General features: G+C 47.4%; 2 protein-coding genes across 3 annotated transcripts in view; one reads left to right on the top strand and one right to left on the bottom strand.

The window, feature by feature from the left end:
- P4HA3 (prolyl 4-hydroxylase subunit alpha 3) overlaps window positions 1–1618 on the top strand; it is a 33550-nt gene extending 31932 nt beyond the window's left edge. The window contains exons 12-13 of the mRNA XM_040964309.1: window positions 171–267; window positions 984–1618. Coding sequence (XP_040820243.1) covers window positions 171–267; window positions 984–1054 — 168 coding nt within the window. The 3' untranslated portion in view covers window positions 1055–1618. The remainder of the gene's footprint in view (window positions 1–170; window positions 268–983) is intronic.
- Window positions 1619–18065: 16447 nt separating this feature from the next.
- Window positions 18066–19745, bottom strand: part of PPME1 (protein phosphatase methylesterase 1) — a 55612-nt gene continuing 53932 nt past the window's right edge. For both annotated transcript variants that reach the window (XM_040964299.1, XM_040964297.1), the window contains exon 14: window positions 18066–19086. In XM_040964299.1, the coding sequence (XP_040820233.1) occupies window positions 19068–19086 (19 nt within the window). In that variant the 3' untranslated portion in view covers window positions 18066–19067. The remainder of the gene's footprint in view (window positions 19087–19745) is intronic.

Here is a 19745-nt window from a genome sequence, read left to right as displayed (position 1 = left end):
AGCAGGGTAGACCCTTTCTCAGCAACCCACTCAGTGGCCACAGGTATTGCCTTATGCCACTCCCTGCAAGCCTAGTCCCCGAGCTGACTGGAGGTAACCGTGTGTACCAGCCTTTTGCCTGTGCTTCCCAAAAGTGGGGGCCCTGGGCTGAACCTCCCTCTTGTTTGCAGAATGCAGCTCTGTTCTGGTGGAACCTGCACAGGAGTGGTGAAGGTGACGGGGACACACTTCATGCTGGCTGCCCTGTCCTGGTGGGAGACAAGTGGGGTAAGGCCTGGCCTCTCTCGCCATGACGACAGGGTTGAGGGTGCAGCAGGGGCTGAGCGGAAAATAGCATAACCCATTCCCCTCCCTCCACTTGCACCTTCCAGAAGCTTCTTCACGGTGCACGTTAAATGAGACAATGAGGTGATCAGTCAGGTGTCTGGTAAACTAGGAGTCTGCGAGGAGGAGCAGCCCATCATGATCATGGGCAGAGCAGGTGTCAGCTTGGGGTCCTGAACTGATTCCTGAGCTGCAGCTGAGGAGCTTTGCTGGCTGAAACCTTCTGTACCTTTTTCTGCAAGGAGTCAGCCAGCCAGTCACTACCTGGAACCACTGTATGGCACCTCCGTCCAGGAGGAGATGGTCTACCAGGGAGAGATGAGCAAGAAGACAGATGTGGTGATGTCACAGCTTGACTCTGAGAAGCAGAGGAGGGCTCAGGAACTGATGGGCACCGCCGAGCCACCCCTTTTCTCCCATTACCCAGAGACAGCTTTAGGACAGGGGAGGCGGGCAGGACGACTGGAGCTTCCACTCTGAGCTTTACAGGAACTGGGGCCTCTTGGCCCTTTCCCAGAGGATGACACTCTCTTGGCTGCGTACCCCTGTGAGCAGAAACAGCTGGTAGTTCACTGTAGGGGTGGGGACCAGAGTGCCTGCCTGCTGAGGCTCGGGCACTGCCGTGATTTCGCTCCTCTGTGGGTTCTTCTCCTTCCTAGTGGCCAACAAGTGGATCCATGAGTACGGACAGGAGTTCCGCAGGCCCTGCAGCTCCAGTCCTGAAGACTGAAGTGCTGTGGTCCGGAGGAGCTGGTGTGGAGTCCCGGGGCTCTCCAGGGAAGCAGGGAGCCGAAGTTGGTGTGGTAGGAGAAAGAACAGAAGCGTCTAGGACATGAGCCTCGGTGGAACTGCCAGTTTCCTGCCCCACCAATGGGGAGCAAGGGATCGATTGATCTTCATCAGTAGACGCTCAAGAATGTTCCATCATGTCTGCTGTGGCCATGACAGGCAGAACAGCAGGGACAACACCAGCAGTGGCCGTGGAGGCCTGAGGAAGAAGTTTTGGAACTCAAACACTTTCATGAGGTGGGGATTTGGCTACCTTGAACTTTGACCACGGGACCCAGAAGTGACCCCAGTAACACTTGCAAGAGGGACCAACGGCCAGGCACCCTTGGCATTCAGGCCTGCTTCCTGGGGACTTCCTCTGGAGATTGAGCAGGGGGTGCCTCCAGCTCAGGGTGTGCCCCAGTCCACAGTGCCAAGTTGAGCCTTTGTTAAATAGCCAGTCTTCTCATTTTTATATGAGTGTTTTGTGATACAAACATTAAAAGAGTTTTTCCAGATCGTTTTTCCCAGCTCAGGATAGTCTGACGTGGCCATGTTGAGTGAAGTGTCTCAGGTGCGTGCTAGCTCCCAGCTGTAACCAGTTCATGTCTTCTGCCTGCACTCACCTGCGAATGACTTGGCTTGCTGAGTTAATTGCAGGGGCTTCTTGCTGGAAAAGCATGTACTTTGTGGCTTCTGTGCCCCCTGCACTTCTGTTTTGCCTGGTTGCTCTCCCCAGCCAAGGGTCACTGCACCCTTATCCTTCTCAGAGCCCAGGAAATCCCTGGTGCAGAGGGCGGGGAGGGCTGAGATGCGTCAGCTGGGGGCTCGTGGGTGGAGCCTGGGGAGTTCCCAGCAGTACTTGCTGGAGCAAAAGCTGCGTGGGGCCGGGGTCGGTGGCTGTAGTGTTTGAGCGCTTGTGTCAAGAGAATACGCAGGTTTTCTGGCCAGGCCTCTTTCACAGGGACGTGAGCGCACCCTTCTCCCAAAGGGAGTCCCTCAGAGGAAGGACTGAATGGCTGGAGGCTGTGCTATCTCTGTCCCCTCCTCGCGTGCTGCCCTTCAAGACCTCAGCCTCCACAGCACTGGCATGCCCAAGGCCAGAGCCCTGACCTGCTGACCCTCGGCCACCTTGAGCCTTGGTGAGTACCTTGTCATGATCTGGGTATAGTGCGGAGTGTGCAAGGATTTTGGAAGCCCTTGGACTGAATTACTGCCACTTACTACTCCCCCTGCCTGCTCCTAGCCAACAGCCACTGTCTTTGGACCAGGCCACTTGCTGTCTCCGTGGGGCCAGGCTGTTCACAGGTGCAGGCCAGTCAGCTCATGCATTGAATGCTCATCCCACCCCTGTGAGCCCAATAAAGTTCTCCCTGTTTGAGGTGATGAGGAGGCAGAGGTAGAGAGTTAGGTAATTGGCTCCAAGTCCCCCAGTTTCACTCCAGACCTTGGGCTTTCAACATAAGTGCTTTTAATTAACTCTGTGTGCCATGTGTGAGTTATCAATCATCTTGACCAGGTAACTGGCACCCAAGGAAAGTTTGAATGCAAATTAAGCAACAGCTGCCAAATGAACTCCTCCCCGAGTCAGGGGCAGGTGCTGGCTCAGTAGCTCGAATGTCTCAAAAAGCCAGTGTGGAAATGCTACATTGAAGACTGCAGTCACCCGTGAGTGTTGCAATCTGGAGGAAGGGGAATGTGGTAATGTTGCTGCGGGGGTGGGGGGCCCTTTTTGTCCGATCAGATATCACTGCAAGATGTACTGTGGTTTGAACAAGATGGGACTCCTGAACTTGTGTGGATGGTTCATCCCCAAAGCTGGACGTCAGTGGTGCTGAGAGGGTGGGAGCTCCATCCAGTGTCATGAAGGGCCTTGGTCTCCTTGGGAGGCGGTGCATGCGAGAGGGTTGTTTCTAAAAACCAAGCTGGGCCCAGCTGCTCTCCCTACTGCCTGACCCACGTGATCCTCCACGCATGTTATGACATCACCAGCCTTCAGCCCCGCCACAGCCAAATCAATGGGGCCAAACTGACCTCTCCATGGTGGAGCCAAAGCCAACCCCTGCCTCGTGGGGAGGAAGGCTGTGAGCCAGCTTTGAAGATGGGGCATCTCCCTGGAGACCAGAAAGGATATGGCTGGGCTTGCTATAGGACCAATGCCTGGCCCTAGAGCTTCAAATAGTAACACCTTGCTCTTGGCCAGAAGGTGAGTGTTGTGGGTCATTTTGAGAGAGGGAGAGAGACAAAAAGCTCTCATTGCTTATCTACTCCCCAGATGGCTGTGTAACAACTATCAATGCAAGCCTCTCAGGAAGGGCCCAACTACTGGAGCCAACTCTTGCTGCTTTCCAGGGTGCACATCAGCAGGACGCTGGAATGGAAAGCAAAGCTGGGATTTGAACCTGCGTACTCTGTTATAGGATGCAGGCATCGACTGGTAAACACCTGCCTTGCCCAGGCATGTTAGTTTTGAGTTAGAGAGGAGAGAGATTTTCCATCTACCGGTTCATTCCCCAAATGACTGCTACAGCCAGGAGCCTGAACTCCGCCTCCCACCTGAGTGGCAGGGGCCCAAGCCCTTGGGTTATCTTCTGCTTTCCCAGGTGCACCAAGCAGGGAGCTGGCTCACAAGTGGCCCTACCAGGACTCAAATCAGCACCCATATGCAATGCTAGCATTGCAGGCAGTGGTTTAACCTATACTGCGCCACAATACTAACCCTGGCATTTTTAAACTTTTATTTCCTTTGTATTTTTTTTTATTTTTGAAATTTATTATATAATTCTGTATGGTCTGGGATTCTCCTCCCCCCCATTTTCCACCCCCAATTGATTTTTCTCCCCCAATTGATTTTTCTCATAACGTCACAACTCTTCATAAGGAGTTACAGTTCCATCAGTCTGCTATTTAAGTGTGTCCCGACATTGCTGGTACAATGTCAGTCCATTTTCCCATTGTCTAGATCTGTCCAACACTTTCACTAGGAGTCCATTTTTTGGAAGCAGAGATGCATGTTGCATTGTGTCTTCACATCTGGATATGGTTATCTCCATTACTACACTATACATCCCAATTTACATGATTGATTCCTTATGTTAGAACATATGGTATTTCTCTTTGTGATTGACTTATTTCACTGAGCATAATGGTCTCTAGTTGGGACCACCTAGTTGCAAATTGTATAATTTTATTCTTTATAATGGCTAAATAATATTTCATGGAGTAGATTATGCCACAGTTTCTTTAGCCACTCCTCTTTTAATGGGCATCTGGGTTATTTCCATGTCTTTGCTATCACAGATTGTGCTGCTGTAAATATAGATTTACAGATCCCCTTCTCATATTTTTAATTTCTTTTGGGTATATTCCTAAGAGCGGGATAGCTGGATCATATGGCAGGCTTATTTGCAATTCTCTAAGCACTCTCTATACTGATTTCCATATTGGTTGTATTAGCTTGCACTACTACCAGCAGTGAAGGAGGGTACCTTTCTCCCCACATTCACACCAGCAGGTGTTGTTAGTAGAGTTCTGAATGTAAGCCAGTCTCACTGGAGTTAGGTGGTACCTCAATGTGGTTTCCATTTGTATCTGTGATGGTTAGGGAGCCCGAGCACCTTTTCATATGTCTATTAGCCATTTGAATCTGTTCTTTTGAAAAATATCTGTTCATTTCCGTTGCCCATTTTTTTCACAGGTTTTTTTTTTTTTTTAACTGTCCCTGGGCTTCTGAAGCTCCTTTTAAATCCCCTATCACTTGTGTAGTGTGCAAAAATGTTCTCCCAATCTGTTGGTTGCTTCTTCACTTTGTTAATTGTTTCCTTTGCTGTACAGAAGCTTTTTAGTTTGATGTAGTTCCATTTATTCATTTTAACTTTGACTGCCTGTGCTTTTGGCGTCTTTTCTATTTCCCTGTTCCTACTTCTTGAGAGTGCTTCCTATGTTTTCCTTTAATAGTTCGATGGTTTCTGTATAGATTTAGGTCCTTGATCCATTTAGAGCTGATTTTTGTATACTGTGACAGGTGTGGATCTTACTTCTTCATTGTGCAAGCTGCTATCCAGTTGTCCCAGCAGCATTTGTTGAATAGACCAGGTTTTTTGCCTTGATTGTTTTCAGTTTTCTTGTCAAAGATTAGCTGTCTATACATGTGTGGGCTCCCTTCTGGCGTTTCTATTCTGTTCCACTGATCTTCTCTGTTTCTGTACCAGTACCACTGTTTTGATGACCACTGCTTTGTAGAATGCCTTGAGGTCTGGAATTGTGATTCCTTCAGCTTGGTTTTTATTTCTCAGGATAGCTTTGGCTATTTGTGGTCTTTTGTGTTTCCAGATGAACTTTTGTATCGTCTTTTCTATTTCTGAAAATGCTGTTGGAATTTTGATTGGGATCTATTGAACCTGTGTATTACTTCTGGTAATACCAACATTTTGATGATGTTGATCCTGCCAATCCAGGAACATGGTAAGTTTATCCATTTTTCAATATCTTCTTTTTTTAATATTTTGTACTTTTCATCATAGAGGTCTTTTACATATTTAGTTAGCTTAATTTGTAGGTATTTAAGGTTCCTCTCTACTATTTTAAAAGGGACAGTACTTGCAATTTCTTTCTCAGCCATGGAATTATTTGTGTACACTAATGCCATAAATTTGTTTTCATTAATCTTGCATCCTGCTACCCTGCCTCTTATGAGGTCCAGTAGTGTCCTGATTGAGTTTTTTGGTTATCCTAAGTAGAGAATCATGTCATCTGCAAATAGAGATAATTTCAGTTCCTAGTTTCCAATTTGGATTCCTTTAATTCCTTTTTCTTGCCTCATAGCTCTGGCAAGGACTTCCAAAACTATATTGAAGAGTAGTGGTGACAGTGGACATCCCTGTCTAGTTCCAGATTTTAGTGGAAAGGCTTCCAATCTTTCCCCAATTAGAATGATGCTGACATTGGGTTTGTCATAATTGCTTTGGTTGGGTTGTAGAATGTTTCTTCTATGCCTACCTTGCTTAGGGTTTTCAGCATGAAGTGGTGTTGGATTTTATCAAATGACTTCTCTGCATCTATTGGGAGAATCATGGTTTTTATTTTTCAATTTGTTGACGTGATGTATCACATTTATTGATTGCGGATGTTGATCTATCCCTGCATGCCTGGGATAAATCCCACCTGATCTGGGTGAATGATTTGTTTGATGTACTTTTGGATCCTGTTGGCTAGTATTTTGTTGAGGATCTTTGTGTCTATGTTCGTCAAGGATATCGGTCTGTAGTTCTCTTTTTCTGTTTCTCTATCTGGCTTTGGTACTAAGGTGATATCAGCTTCATAGAAAGAGTTTGGAAGAATTGCATCTTTCTGTTGTTTGGAAAAGCTTGTGTAAGATTGGGGTAAGTTCTTCTTGAAACATTTGGTAGAATTCAGCGGTGAAGCCATCTGGTCTGGAACTTTTCTTGGTTGAGAGGGCTTTAACTACTGATTCAATCTCAGTGCATGTTATTGGTCTATTTAGATTGTTAATTGTTTCCTGATTCAATTTTGGTGGATTGTATGTGTCCAAAAATCTACCCATCTCTAGGTCTTCTGATTTGTTTGCATATAGTTGCTTGTAATAGTTCCTAATAATTCTCCATATGTCTGTTGTTATGATTCCTTTCTCGTCTCTGATGCTATTGATGTGTATCTTCTCCCTCCTTTTTTTAATTAGTTGGGCTAGTGAGGAGACTATTTTGTTGATTTTCTCAGAGAACCAGCTGTCTTGGTCTCTATTTGGTTTATTTCCTCCCTTATTTTGATTTATTTTTTCCTATTAATCTTGGAATTGCTTTGCTGTTGTTTTTCTAGTTCCTTCAACTGTAAGGTTAGCTGATTTACTTGGTGCTTTTCTAGTTTCTTAACAAAAGCATTGATTGAGATGAACTTTCCGCTTAACACTGCCCTGATCGTATTTCGTAAGTTTTGATATGTTGTGTTGATGCCTTCATTTGTTTCAAGCAATTTTTAAATTTCCCCTTTGATTTCTTCTCTAATCCATTGCTCATTTAGCAACATATTATTCAGTCTCCATGTGTTTGCAAGTCTTCTTGGGTGTTTTGACTTCTTGGTCTCTAGCTTCACTCCATAAAGGTCTGAGAAGATGCATGGTGTAATTCCGACTTTTTAAAAATTTGCTGAAGCTTGTTTTGTGGCCTATAACACGATCATTTTTGGAGAAGGTTCCATGCTCTGATGGAAAAAGAAAAGTATATTCTCTATCATTTGCTTGGAATAGCTTTTTCCTCCCTTTCACTTTCCTCTGATCTTTGTTAGCAAGATGCATCTCCCATAAGCAGCAGATAGATGGGTTTTGTTTTTTGATCCAGTCCTCTAATCTATGCATTTGATTGATGAGTTTAAGTGATTTATATTCAGTGTTAATATGGATAGGTGGCAATTTGGCAACTACTTCTGTTGCAGGCAAATGGAACAGGCACTGCGGAAAGTGAGGCTGGGTGAGGGGATCATAGTGACCCAGCCACGTTGGTTCTAGGTGCTCAGTGCTGCTTCCACTGGATGGTTCCAAAGTCAGTTTCCCCACCACTCTACAGCCAGAGAACAGAAAGGCCCTGTTCTGTGCCTGCCCTAATGCCTTTTGAAAATCTGACTAGTTCTACTGGGAAGAGGAGTGGCTTTGGGGCCCCTAGCAGTGTTCAGTGGACAGGCGGCTGCTTCTATAAGGGACCAACTGGCCATGGCTGGGAGCACTGCCTATTCATAATTTTCTTTCTTGCACACTCCTTCTAGATGTTTTCCTCAGCACCTGTGTAGCCTGGCATTGTACTCATCCCTTGCAGGCCTTGCTGCAGGTAGAGTCTTTGTATTGATGACCATAGTCACATGACAGCAGGCCAGGCATGATGCTGAAGGACCTGGTGTCACTGCCCCCCTTTATGTTGACAAGGACATGAGTACTGTTATGCCCAGCGTGTCTCCAGGGAAATGAGTCCTGAGGGCACACAGCTGTAGAATGGCAGGGGCAAGAGCTGTCACTAGAGGTGTTAACCCTCCATGGTCTGTGTTGCTGCCATGGCTTTGATCCCTTTGGCTCTTTCTTTTGACCTAAAGGGGCTAGTTTCCAACCAAACATCTTCCTGGGTGTTGAAAAGATCTGCCTGTTGGGCAGCCTCTGATGCCAAGGGCAGGGAGGACATATTTAAAAGATGTTCAAACATGCAAACAACTTGCTTCTGTTCAGGAACTCCCACATGCTGGTGCTCTGTGAAAACCAAGAAAGCGAGGCAGCCTGCTGCCTGCCCCAAAGGTCCAATTTGTACACTCAGATGTCAGGTTAGAGAATTGAGTCTTAACGTGTCACAGTTGCATGGTGGGCATCCTTGGGACTGTGGAAGCTGAGGGGCAGGGGCACCCCATAGCTCCAGAGGGCTTCCAGGTTGCAGCTCCAGGAGCAAGATGGCAAGGGTGAGTGAGGACTTGTGCCTCGGTGAGGTGGAGGTAGGGGCCAGGAGCAGCCACAACACCCATCTTCCCCCTTTTCATGCACAAGGAAGCAGACAGGGCTGTCAGGGAGGAGGGAGTGGGAGGGTGTTGATTCTGGGGGCTCCTGTCCGGCAATGCTGAGAGCAGCACAAACTGCCCTTTCACCTGAGCACTCAAAGAGTGCCCTGTTTGGGGGCCAGGAGAAGCGGGAGAGCCAGCAGAGGCTGCCTGCAGGGGCGGGGCTGGGGACAGGGAGTGTGGCCACATTAAGCCAAGGGCTGGGGAGGAAGCACATTGTGCCCATTCTTACCTGCTGCATCCTAATCCCAACAGTTACTGTCTCTTTAGGCAACAGAAGAAAGTAGGACTTCAAGACTTCCCTGAAATCACAGAGCTGGGGGTGCAGGCCCCACCACCACTCTCACCACAGCTACTGCTTCCCTCACCCTGCAGAAATTGGTCTTCCCCCTTTCTCTCATTTTATCAGCCCCCCATCCCTCATTCCTTGCCTCAGGACTTTTTGGGAGGAAAAAGCTATTCCAAGCAGAAGTTCTTGATCTGCCTGCTTCCCCTGAGCTTGGAGGGATTCTTTCCCTACTCCCCCTCCCCCACCTCAGCTGTATTTCCTATGGGAGGCTGGTGAAAACAAGGATTTATCCCAAAGCAAGGAGGTGCAAAGGCAGATTCCAAGCACCAGTGTTCTTGGTGAATTAAGGGCCTGGCTCCGTTGGGCCCCTAGAAGGAAATATAGCTCACCCTCAGAGTTCACTGGGACAGGTGTTGTATTGCAGTGGGCTAAGCTGCCCAAATAGCATATCAGAGTTCCTGGTTCGAGTTTCATCTTCTCTGCTTACAATCTGCCTGCCAGTGCAGTCTGGGAGACAGCAGGTGACAGGTACATGGGCCTCTGCCACCCATATGGGAGACCAGAGAACTGGATGGAGTTCCTAGGTCCTGGCACCTGGCTTTGACCTGGCCCAGCCTGGGGTCTGTGGGCCTTTGGAGGGTGAACCAGGAGATAGAAATGCCCTGTCTCTCCTCCTCCCTCTGTTACTCTGCCTTTCCAATAAGTAAATCAAATAATTAATAGGGTTGGGCATGTTTTCAGATGGAAGATAGTAGCTACTTCCCATAGCCCAGATAGGTACAGTAGCTTGCCCAAGGTTACAAGAGTGTCCACATCAGAGCCCTTGCTTTTTCCAAAGCTCCATTGGTGCTATTTGTAGTAGGAGTTCAGTGGTCAGTTGATTTTACCATCCATGGGTGAAGTTTGCATGGACACAGCTAGCATTGCCAACGTGGCCCTGCACATTGAGGCTGGAAGCGCTGGGATGACTGAAGCCATGACCTTGAAAAGCTCAGGGAGACACATCTACAACTCGAACACTAGAGAGCATATTAATGTACCATTCCTTGGGATCGGCGGGGTGGCGGAGGGGTCCTGGGGTGGGACATGAGAGAGTACACAGTCCCTCAGACTGGGGAGAGCGAGTTGCATGGTGAGAGGTTTAATGGTGAGAACACCCCAGACAGGTCAGGAAAGAGCTGAGAGCCGAATGTGCTGTGTTCAGACTGGGACTTAGAAGGGAATGGGGTCCTGTTCTTCCCCTCCTCCCCCATCTCCAGGACTAAGGGCTCACTGGGTGTGAAGCAGGTAAAATTGCTCCCAAGGTTTTATTGCCCTGTTTTACTGGGTTGAGTATCTCTTAGGATGGGTTTCTTGGGGCAAGGCAAGGACTTGCCACAAAGTGACCAGAGTCTGGGCAGGACTTGGTAGTGTAACATATTAGGCTGCTTCCAAAGTGTGCTGTGATCTATGGATGCTTTGTTTTCCTTAATGCCCCATTTACACACAGACTCATTTCTAGCTTCCTATCTAACAAAAGCAGTTGGGTCGTTCCTTAAAACATTAAGCCTAGAACCATCATATGACCCTATGGTTCCAGTCCTCAGTGTACATGTGAGCAAGTATAAAAGCAGTCACTCAAACAGGAGTCTGTGGACACATGCTCAGAGCAGCACTCCTCCTGATAACCTAGGAGCAGAAGCAGATGCAGAGACACACAAAACTCGGTACATGTACACAGTGAAATCCTGTTCGGCTGAGCAAAGGGCTACAACGTGGATGGACCTGGAGAACACTCAGCTTAGTTAAATGAGCCACACAAAGCAGAGTGTTGTCTGATTCCACGTTCACGAGGCCCCTAGAGCAGGTAAACCCCTCAGAGCAGAAAGCAGACATTGCCAGGATCAAGGGGATGGGAATGGGGAGCTACTATTTTAGGGTCCCAAGTGTCTACAGAACTGATAAAAGCTTTGGGTACAATCAGTGCTGCTGTTGATGACACACTGCTGTTGATGTTACATGCCTTCCAACTGTGCATTAGTATGGGATTAACAATGATAGATTGTGTAATTCATGATGAAAAAATAACTTGTAAAGTTATTCAGAGAAGACAATTACCAGGCCAGAAGCGGGCTCACAATTCTGGACAGCTCTGGCCCCATGCTGGGTTGACTATGCTTGAGAGCAGGGCCAACCAAGAGGGGCAGGGGAGCTAAACTCACAGACCTGTGATGGCTCTTGCCTGGGCTTCCCGCAGTTCCCAGTCAGGGTGACGTCATCCCTTTTCAGGACCTGACTGCTTTTTCCCTTAATAGGAAGCACAGATTCAATGGATTGCAAATCCCGAGCTCCCACTTAGTCTCCTAAGACTGTGACTTCAGGATTTCCACCCCAGTTTAGGGATAAGTAACCCAAAGCCCTGGAAGAAAAGATGTGGCCAAAAGCCAGACGGTGAGTAAGAGGCCCATGACTGCCTCGTCACCAGGCTGCTCTTTCAGGCCCCTGCCCCTGCCTCTCCTCTTCTCTCTTGTGTGATGTGAGCCTGACGGAGCAGGAACCTGTCCGTGAGTTCCAGGCCTGAGTGTCAGTCCTCAGCCTGTGCTGCTCTGTCACCATGCTTCCCTGAGCTTTCGTTGTCTCATCTGTCTTTGACTCTGCCAGTCTGGCTGCCCAGCTCACTCCACATGGCTGTGCGGTCTCCATGGCTGTCAACGGGTGTTGTAGCATGTTGGTCATTCTCAGCTCAAATCTAATCAGTCATTGATAAGTGGCCTCATCGATCATCAGAAACAAAAATATTTCATGCACTCAGTCCAGTGTCCCCTTGGCCAGCCTCAGGTGCCAAGGCTGTTTTAGGGCTGGGGTTTTCTAGCAAACTGCAGCAAAGGAAGCCAGCTCAGGGAATAAGGGAGCCTCTTGAGCTTACAAAACTGTGAGCCTTGGACTCAGAGCACGTGTTGATTCTGGCTGCTGATGGGGTGGCCACCTGCGGCAGAAGTGCTGGCTGCGAGATCACAAACCACGCACTGGTCCCACGGAGAGAGCTGTTCCCACGGGGAGGACCGTTCCTGCTTTTTGCTCTCTTCTTGCTTTTTCTCTTGGTAAAGTCTTGACTTTCTAGCTCCCTCCTCTTGATTCTGATAACAGGCCTCTGAATCCAGTGCTAGGGTCGTTGGCTCCATCTCACCTAAATACCAAGCCCACCTCCAACTCCCTTCCGTGTGGCTGCCTAATTAAGTACAACCTAGTTTTTCACCTGGATGACTTACAATCTCCTCTTTATCCATCTCTGGGCCTCAAGTCTGGGGCTCGGCAGGACACGGACAGTACAGGTTACTATAGTAATATTGCTTGAAAAAAGACCTGATCGTGTCTTTTTAGCCTGCTTCCTAACTTCCAGAAAGTGCCTATTGTAGCCCCTCATGACCCACATGCCTTGCCTGCTGCCTTGCCTGCTGACTCATCTGCTGCCCCGTGTTGATCTTGTCACCACTGTTGGAGCATTGTGTTAGAGTCTACAATAGCAAAGACAAACAACCCAGATGCCTGTCAAAAGAGGAGTGGATAAGGAAACTGGTACAGCTACTGCATGAAATTCTACTCAGCCATTAAAAATAATGCAATTCTACCATTTGCAACTAAGTGGTCCCAACTAGAAACCATTATGCTCAGTGAAATAAATCAATCCCCAAAGGACAAATATCATATGTTCTCTGATATAGGGCAACCTCCTTGCAAAATACAAGATCAATAGCCCTTTCAGTACTGTTTTTGCTACATTGCATGGGTTTTGATATTTTTTATTTTCATTTCTTCAAAGATTTTTTTCTTATTCTTTACTGACTTCATAGATCATACAGTAGCATTGTTTACTTCAAGCTTTTTGATTTTCACCTCATTGACACATTGGTCACTCAGCATATTTAATGTTGCATGTTTTCTATTTTTCTTCCTATTGATTTCGTTTTATGGCTTTTCATTTAAGGGAATGTATAGTAACCATAATGGAGGCTATCATAACCAGGTGTGAAGATACAATGCAATATGCATCTCTACTTCCAAATTAAAGATGAACTCCCAATGAAACTGTTTACTATATCTTGACAATAGGATGCTAAGCTCTCTGCCACTGTCCATCCCTACAATGTCAGGATACACTTAAAATAGCAGAATGATAGATTTGTGACTGTCTGTGAAGGACTATATAACTGTAATAATATAGGGAAAATCAGTGGGAGAGTGAGAAGCGGACTTGGAGAGGAAGTAAGGGGCAAGGGAAATCCCAGAACCTATGGAACTGTATCACAAAATAATAATTTAAAAAAGAAAACTAAATAAGTAGTCACTTGGCAAAAAAAAATAAAAATCACTGCACCAGCCTCCAGAACTTTTCTGTGCTGGCCCCTCCCAGAGATGGATGGCCTGCGCGCCGATCTGCCACCATGGGATGTTTCAGGATTCAACTCCAATGCTATTTACATTGTTAAACCTTACCTGGCCTGTGTGCAAATAGGTTTAATCTCTGCCTCAACTTTTTTTTTTCCCAAGACAGTTTTGTAGGTATAGGGGTTCTTCCCTCTCCACCTCTTGCTCTCTATCCATTTTCCCCCAAAATGTCAAAGCACTATAGTCCCTTAGTAATAGTTACAAGTCTAACTTTCTACTATTTAAACGTACCATGGCATGGTAGGTATAGGCAAAGATAGAAACACCTAATATCATATACAATAAAGGTATATTTACATGTTTCATTGGGAGTCCTACTTTACTCAGGAGTTGAGATACACTACAACACATCTTTCTGGAATGCTGGTCTCCATTGTATAATTCATCTATGAGCATATAAATATATATTTGATTACCTATATTTACTTTAAAAATATTTATTTATCTTTATTGGAAAGTCAGATATACAGAGAGAAATTTCTTCCATCCACTGGTATATTCCCCAAGTGACTGCAATAGCTGGAGCTGAGGTCCGATCTGAAGTCTGTAGCCAGGAGCTTCTTCTGGGTCTCCCACATGGGCGTAGGATCCCAAGGCTTTGGGCCATCTTCCATTGCTTTCCCAGGCCACAAGCAAGGAGCTGGCTGGGAAGTGGGGCCACCGGGACATGAACTAATGCCCATATTGGATCCTGGTGCATGCAAGGTGAGGGCCCACCTATGTTTTTTACATTGTGTAAAGGTTGTATTATATCAGAGAACATATGATATGTACATTTGGAGACTGTCTTCTTTCACTAAGCATAATGGTTTCCAGTTGGGGACCATTTTGTTGCAAAAAGTAGGATTTCATTCTTTTTTATGGCTGAGTAGTATTGAGTAGATGTACCACAATTTTTTTTTTTTTAATTTATAATTTTTTTTGAAAAGGCAGATTTACAGAGAGGGAGAGACAGATCTTCCATGCATTGGTTCATTCCCCAAGTAGCCACAACAGCTGGAACCAGGAGCTTTTTCTCGTCTCCCACACAGGTACAGGTTTTGGGCTGGCCTCGACTGCCTTCCCAGGCCACAAGCAGGGAACTGGAAGGAAAGCTGAGCAGCCAGGATACAAACTGGTGCCCATATGGAATCCTAGTGCATGCAAGGTGAGGAGTTTAGCTGCTAGGCTACCACATTGGGCCCTACCACAATTTCTTTATCCATTCCACTGTTGATGGGCATCTTTGTTTCCATGTGTTCACTACTGTGAATCTTGTTGTTATAAGGTTGCAGGTTGCATTCCTGTATGCAAGTTTCATTTCATTTGGATATATTCCCAGCAGTGGGATAGCTTGGTCATATGGTAGATCAGTTCTCGGTTTTGTGTGCATTCTATACTGACTTCCATAGGGGCCGCACAAGTCTACACTCCCACCAACAGTGAAGTAGGGTACCTATTCCCCCACATCTGGGACAGCTGTTTGTTAATTTCTGCATGTAGGTCATTCTCTCAGTGGAGTTAGGTGGAACCTCAGTCTGATTTTACTTATATTCCCCTAACTGCTAGGGAGACTCTGCATTTTTTCCATGCCTATTAGCCACTTGAGTTTCTTCTTTTGAAAAATAACTGTTCATGTCCTTGGTCCATTTCTTAACAGGGTTGTCTGCCATTGTTGCATTTCTGAAGCTCTCTGCCACAACTCTTACACAATGTGGCCCACTGTTTCTAGACTTGGACTAGGAATCCATTTAGCTGTTCAGACACTGCTTCAGAACAACCACATCCTCTGTCAGAGGGCCCGGGTTTGAGTTCCTTCTCTGCTCCTGATTCCAGCTTCCTGCTAATGTGCAGCCTGACAAACAGCAAGAGAAGAGATGGCTCAAGTAGGTGGGAGATTGAGGTTGAGGTCCTGGCTGCCACACTTCAGTTTGGCCCAGGCCAAATGCAGACATTTGGGAAGTGACCCAAGGTGTGGAATCTTAGTCTGCTGTTCAAGTGAGTTTTTTTAAAACCTTAAAGCATGGTACCAAGAAGTCACGCCCTCCCTTCTCTAGTCAATCTCAAGAGTCTCCCCCTCCCGCAACAGTTCTGCTTCCAAAAATTTGTCTCCCTCCTCTTGGGTGAAGGAATTCCACTGGGACCTACTCTGGTGTGTGACAATGGCCTTTGGTTAAACCCAAACATGCTCCTTCTAGCTCTGTGGACCTCTGCGTCTATTCCCTTCATGAGTTCATATGAGGGTGCTTCAAAAACTTCATGAAAAGAGGAATTAGCCTGTTTATTTTGGTACAAGAATCATTCATGGAATTATTTTCATAAAATTTTTGAAGACTCCTTGTATGCAAGGACACTGTTAGTCGGGACACAGTAGGTGCTTGTTACGGCTCAGCTCTCACACCCCATATCTGAATGCCTGGATTCAGGCTCTTGCTCTAGCGCCAGATTCCAGCTTGTTACTACAGGCTCCGCAGGAAAGGGGGTGACGTCAACAGCTGATGGGTCAAGGGGCTGGGTACCTGCTCCCAAGGTGGAATTGTATTTCTGGAGTCTGACTTTAGTCCACCCATTGAGAGAACCTGGGGGAGTGAACCAGGAGATGACAGCTCTTAAAGGATGAACAGGACGGGCTCCTCTCTGCCGGGTGGTGGTAGGTGCCCTGTAGACTTGGAATCAGAAGACAAAGACGCTGCTAGTGCAGCGTAGCTGTGGACAAGCCATTTCACACAGCTGCCATCTCCTTGCTTCTACACTGGGAGTGATGCCTACACCTCACATGGGTACAGGGCTGGTAGGAGAGCGAGTTCCTAGCACAGCATCTGGTACAAAACTCAGAGAACACTTGCTTCACTCTCAGCTTCCATGCATCCAGCCTAAAGAGGCCCAGTGTCCTGGTCATCCTCATCCTCCTAAGTCAGGTGGCTGGGCTGAAATGATTTCTGCCCAGGGTCTCCATCATTCAGAAGGAAGTGTGTTGTGGAAGGCTAGGTTTGCATTCGGGTAGGCACTCCTGCACTGTGTGAATGTGGAACCCTCTGCCTGTCAAATGCAACTGCTCCTGTATCATCTGCTTACCTGGAGGATTAGGTGAGATGTGTGGCAAGTGAATGAGAACATGTGAAAAATGTACCAATATGCTGTTGCCCGAATTAACGGTTATGACTCCAGACACAAGTGATGCTGCTGCCCCCGTGTGGACAGGAAGGCACACAGCGCAGCTGGCCAGATCTCAGATCCCTGGGAATGCACTTCTGTTCTGATGGAGCACGGGCTTCAGCAGGAAATATTTAGTGCTCATCTATACCAGAACTTGCCTGACATTAATGTGCTTGTTAAAATCCTGGTTGGTTCCGATGCAACAGAAGCTTCCCAGTGAAACTGATGCTACAGGTAATGGCCCACCTGAGTAAAAATGACCCTGCATAAAAAACAGGAACAACATAAACAACAGTCTACCATGTACCAGTTATCGAAGGAGCCTGTTAGCCTATTGTAACTTAGTCCTTAAGACCCTGTGCAGTAGGTGCCATTTTTTTTTCATATGAAGAAACTGATGCACAGAAAGTATATTGCTATGTCAAATGGCCAATGAAGGATGGGCACTGGATTCTAATGTAGACAGCTGGGCCTCTAGGAAAAGGGCTCTAACAGTGAGACCACCAAGGGAGAAGGTGGGGCTGTGGCAGGGAGGGAGCAAGGTTTCTGAGGTGACCTCAGTGAGAGCTGAGGCGGCGTAGGCTGGTGTGGCTGTGGGTCGGCGCAGAGGGGCAGGGGTTTAAGACTGAGGACAGTGTGGGGAGACTGACTGACTGGTTTGGGTGATGAGATGGTGGTGGTGGTGGCGGGACCTAGCACTATCAGAGCTGGGAAGCAAGAGAGAAGGACCAAGCTCCAGGGCCGGTGATTCTGGTGTTAGAAATGGTCACTATGAAGATGAGGCTTTTTGTCACCTGGGGAATAGATAGTAGATGGGTCTGCGTGTGTAGAGCCCAGGCAGTTCCCAGGCCGTCAGTCAACACAGCATGTAAGAGGAAGAGCTGGGGGAGCAACTGATGCCTCCCTGGCTCCCTGTAGTCAAGTCTGGGTGGCCCACAGACACAGGTGCTTTGATGCCCTCAGCAACTAAGTCCAACAAACCAGCCCCTGCCTCCTGGCAAATGGAACTCCACTGGGGCAGGTGTCATGGCACAGCAGGTGAAGCTGCCACTGGAAATTCCTGCATCCCACATGAGGGTACAGGTCTGAGTTCCAATTCCTTTGTAGGTGTTTTTGTTGGTTTGTTTGTATTTGAAAGAGCTGCAGAGAAAGATTTTCCATCCATTGGCTCACTCTCCAGATGGCTACACAAGCATCTCCCAGGTAGGTGGCAGGGGTCCAGACTGCCGCCCAGGCACCTGGGTCATCTTGCACTGCTCTTCCCAGGCCATTCACAGAGAGTTGGACTTGGACCGGTGCCCAGGAGATGCCAGCATCCTAAGTGGTGGCTATACTTGCAATGCCACCCCTTACTCATGTGCCTGGTAGGCAGCAGCAGATGGCCCAGGTACCTGGGCTCCCACAGTCCAGATGGAACTCTGGCCTCTCTCTGGGTGCAGTTCCTGCCTTTTGGTTTTATTCCAGCCTTGTAACCATTTGGGGAATAAGCAAATGGATGGACAATCTGTCCCTCTCATCACTCTGCTTTTCAATTAAATCTGAAAAAAAAAGACAACTCCACATAGAACAACCAGGCCAATAAAGGTTGGAAGGTATTTATTTAAACAAGGTCATAAATAACAAAGTAAATTCCAGACTCTAGACCGTGTAGCAGGACAAAGTAGGAAGTTGTTGATGGAAAGGGCTACACATCACTTAACACAGGCACAGAACAGATGGGCGTCAGGAGCCTGCCCTTCCTGCCCTAGGAAACTGTGCCTGGGCAGCAAGGGAGGCCAAGTGCTGTGACGAGGACAAAACTGGAAATGCTGGGCTGTAATGTTCTTTAATGTAGAGTGACAGAAACCACATACGGCCACAAAAGACTGTGGTCTAGAAGAGGCAAGCGGGCACTCCGCACACTTCCAGGAAATAACTGGAAATGGTTAAATTTATTAAAAAACAATTCCACAGGCTTCAGCCTGTGGCTGTACCTGGCAGGTGTCCAGGTAAGGGGGGTAAGACGGGGCTCTCCCAGTGGGAGGCCATGTGCTTGGACTTGCCGGCCTGACTTTCAGGCTGGTTTTCTATGATGCAATCCACAACCCCACCGTGTACCTAAAGATGGAACTCTGGGTCTTCTAAACCTGGAAGTGTTAAGACTGGCATAAAAAGGTACCTGACTGGTAATTTACTTCAAAGGGGAAAGTAAGAACCACCTTGTGTATTTTCTACCCAAGGATGAAGGGCAAGTCCATGCCAAGAACAGGCTCGAGGAATGGAGAGCCCTGAGTCCAGGGAGACATGTGGACTCAGGTGCACTGTCTGATGCTAGAAACAGGGTCCAGGGCTAGCAGCTCTGGAAGCTTCATCCTAGGCAGGACAGGGGTGGCCCCTGTACAGAGAGGAAGAAAGAGCTGGGGCCCCTGGAAATCAATGCTTTTGGCAGGAATACACAAAACAGGGATGCCCGTCTACAGGGGGCCGGTGTCACATGGCGGTCAGGATAGGATGGCGAGGAGACAGCGGCATCACAGTGGCCTCTGGTGCGACTTATTTACAACAGAGCTCGATGCTGAGGGACAGGAAGCTTAGCAGGTCACTAACAGCCAGGAAACACACTGTGAAGAGTGAAAAGAGAGGCAAATGTGACCATCACTAGCTTTCCCCTGCTTTCCAAGAAGCCTCCCTAACCAGCAAGGTGAAGATCTGTCCCACCTCAGACTAGACACAGTCTACTCCTACTACATACCCCACACTGTCCAGGGACATCAGTCATTGTTTAATAACAGGAATCGGGGGAAGGTACTGTGGCATAGCAGGTTAAACCACTGCTTGTGATGCTGGCATCTCTTAAGACCACCACTTTGAGTCTGATCCAGCTCCCTGGAATGCACCTGGGAGGGCAGTGGAAGAACAACAAAGTGCTAGGGTAGCTCCCATATGGGAGAACCAGACAGAGTTCCAGGTTCCTGGCCATTTGAAGAGCTAACCAGAGGATGAAAAAAATCTAACTCTGACTTCTAAATGAATAAAATACTCAATATAGCAAAAAGCTCTTTCAGGTGCCTACATATCATTTAGTGCCTGGGTTCAAATCCCAGCTCTGCTCCTACTTCCAGCTTCCTGCTACTGCATATACTGGGACACAGCAGGGGCTGCTGGCTCAAGTACCTGAGGTTCCTGTCTCCCATCTGGGAGACCCAGTAAGAGTTCCCAGCTTCCTGGCTTCAGCCTGGCCCTGCCTTAACTACTGCAAGCATCTGGGGGAATAAATTAG

Source organism: Ochotona curzoniae, unplaced genomic scaffold, assembly GCF_017591425.1.
Source record: "Ochotona curzoniae isolate NIBS_2020 unplaced genomic scaffold, NIBS_Ocur_1.0 scaffold_3223, whole genome shotgun sequence".
Taxonomy (NCBI): domain Eukaryota; kingdom Metazoa; phylum Chordata; class Mammalia; order Lagomorpha; family Ochotonidae; genus Ochotona; species Ochotona curzoniae.
This window is presented reverse-complemented; position numbering and strand designations above follow the sequence as displayed.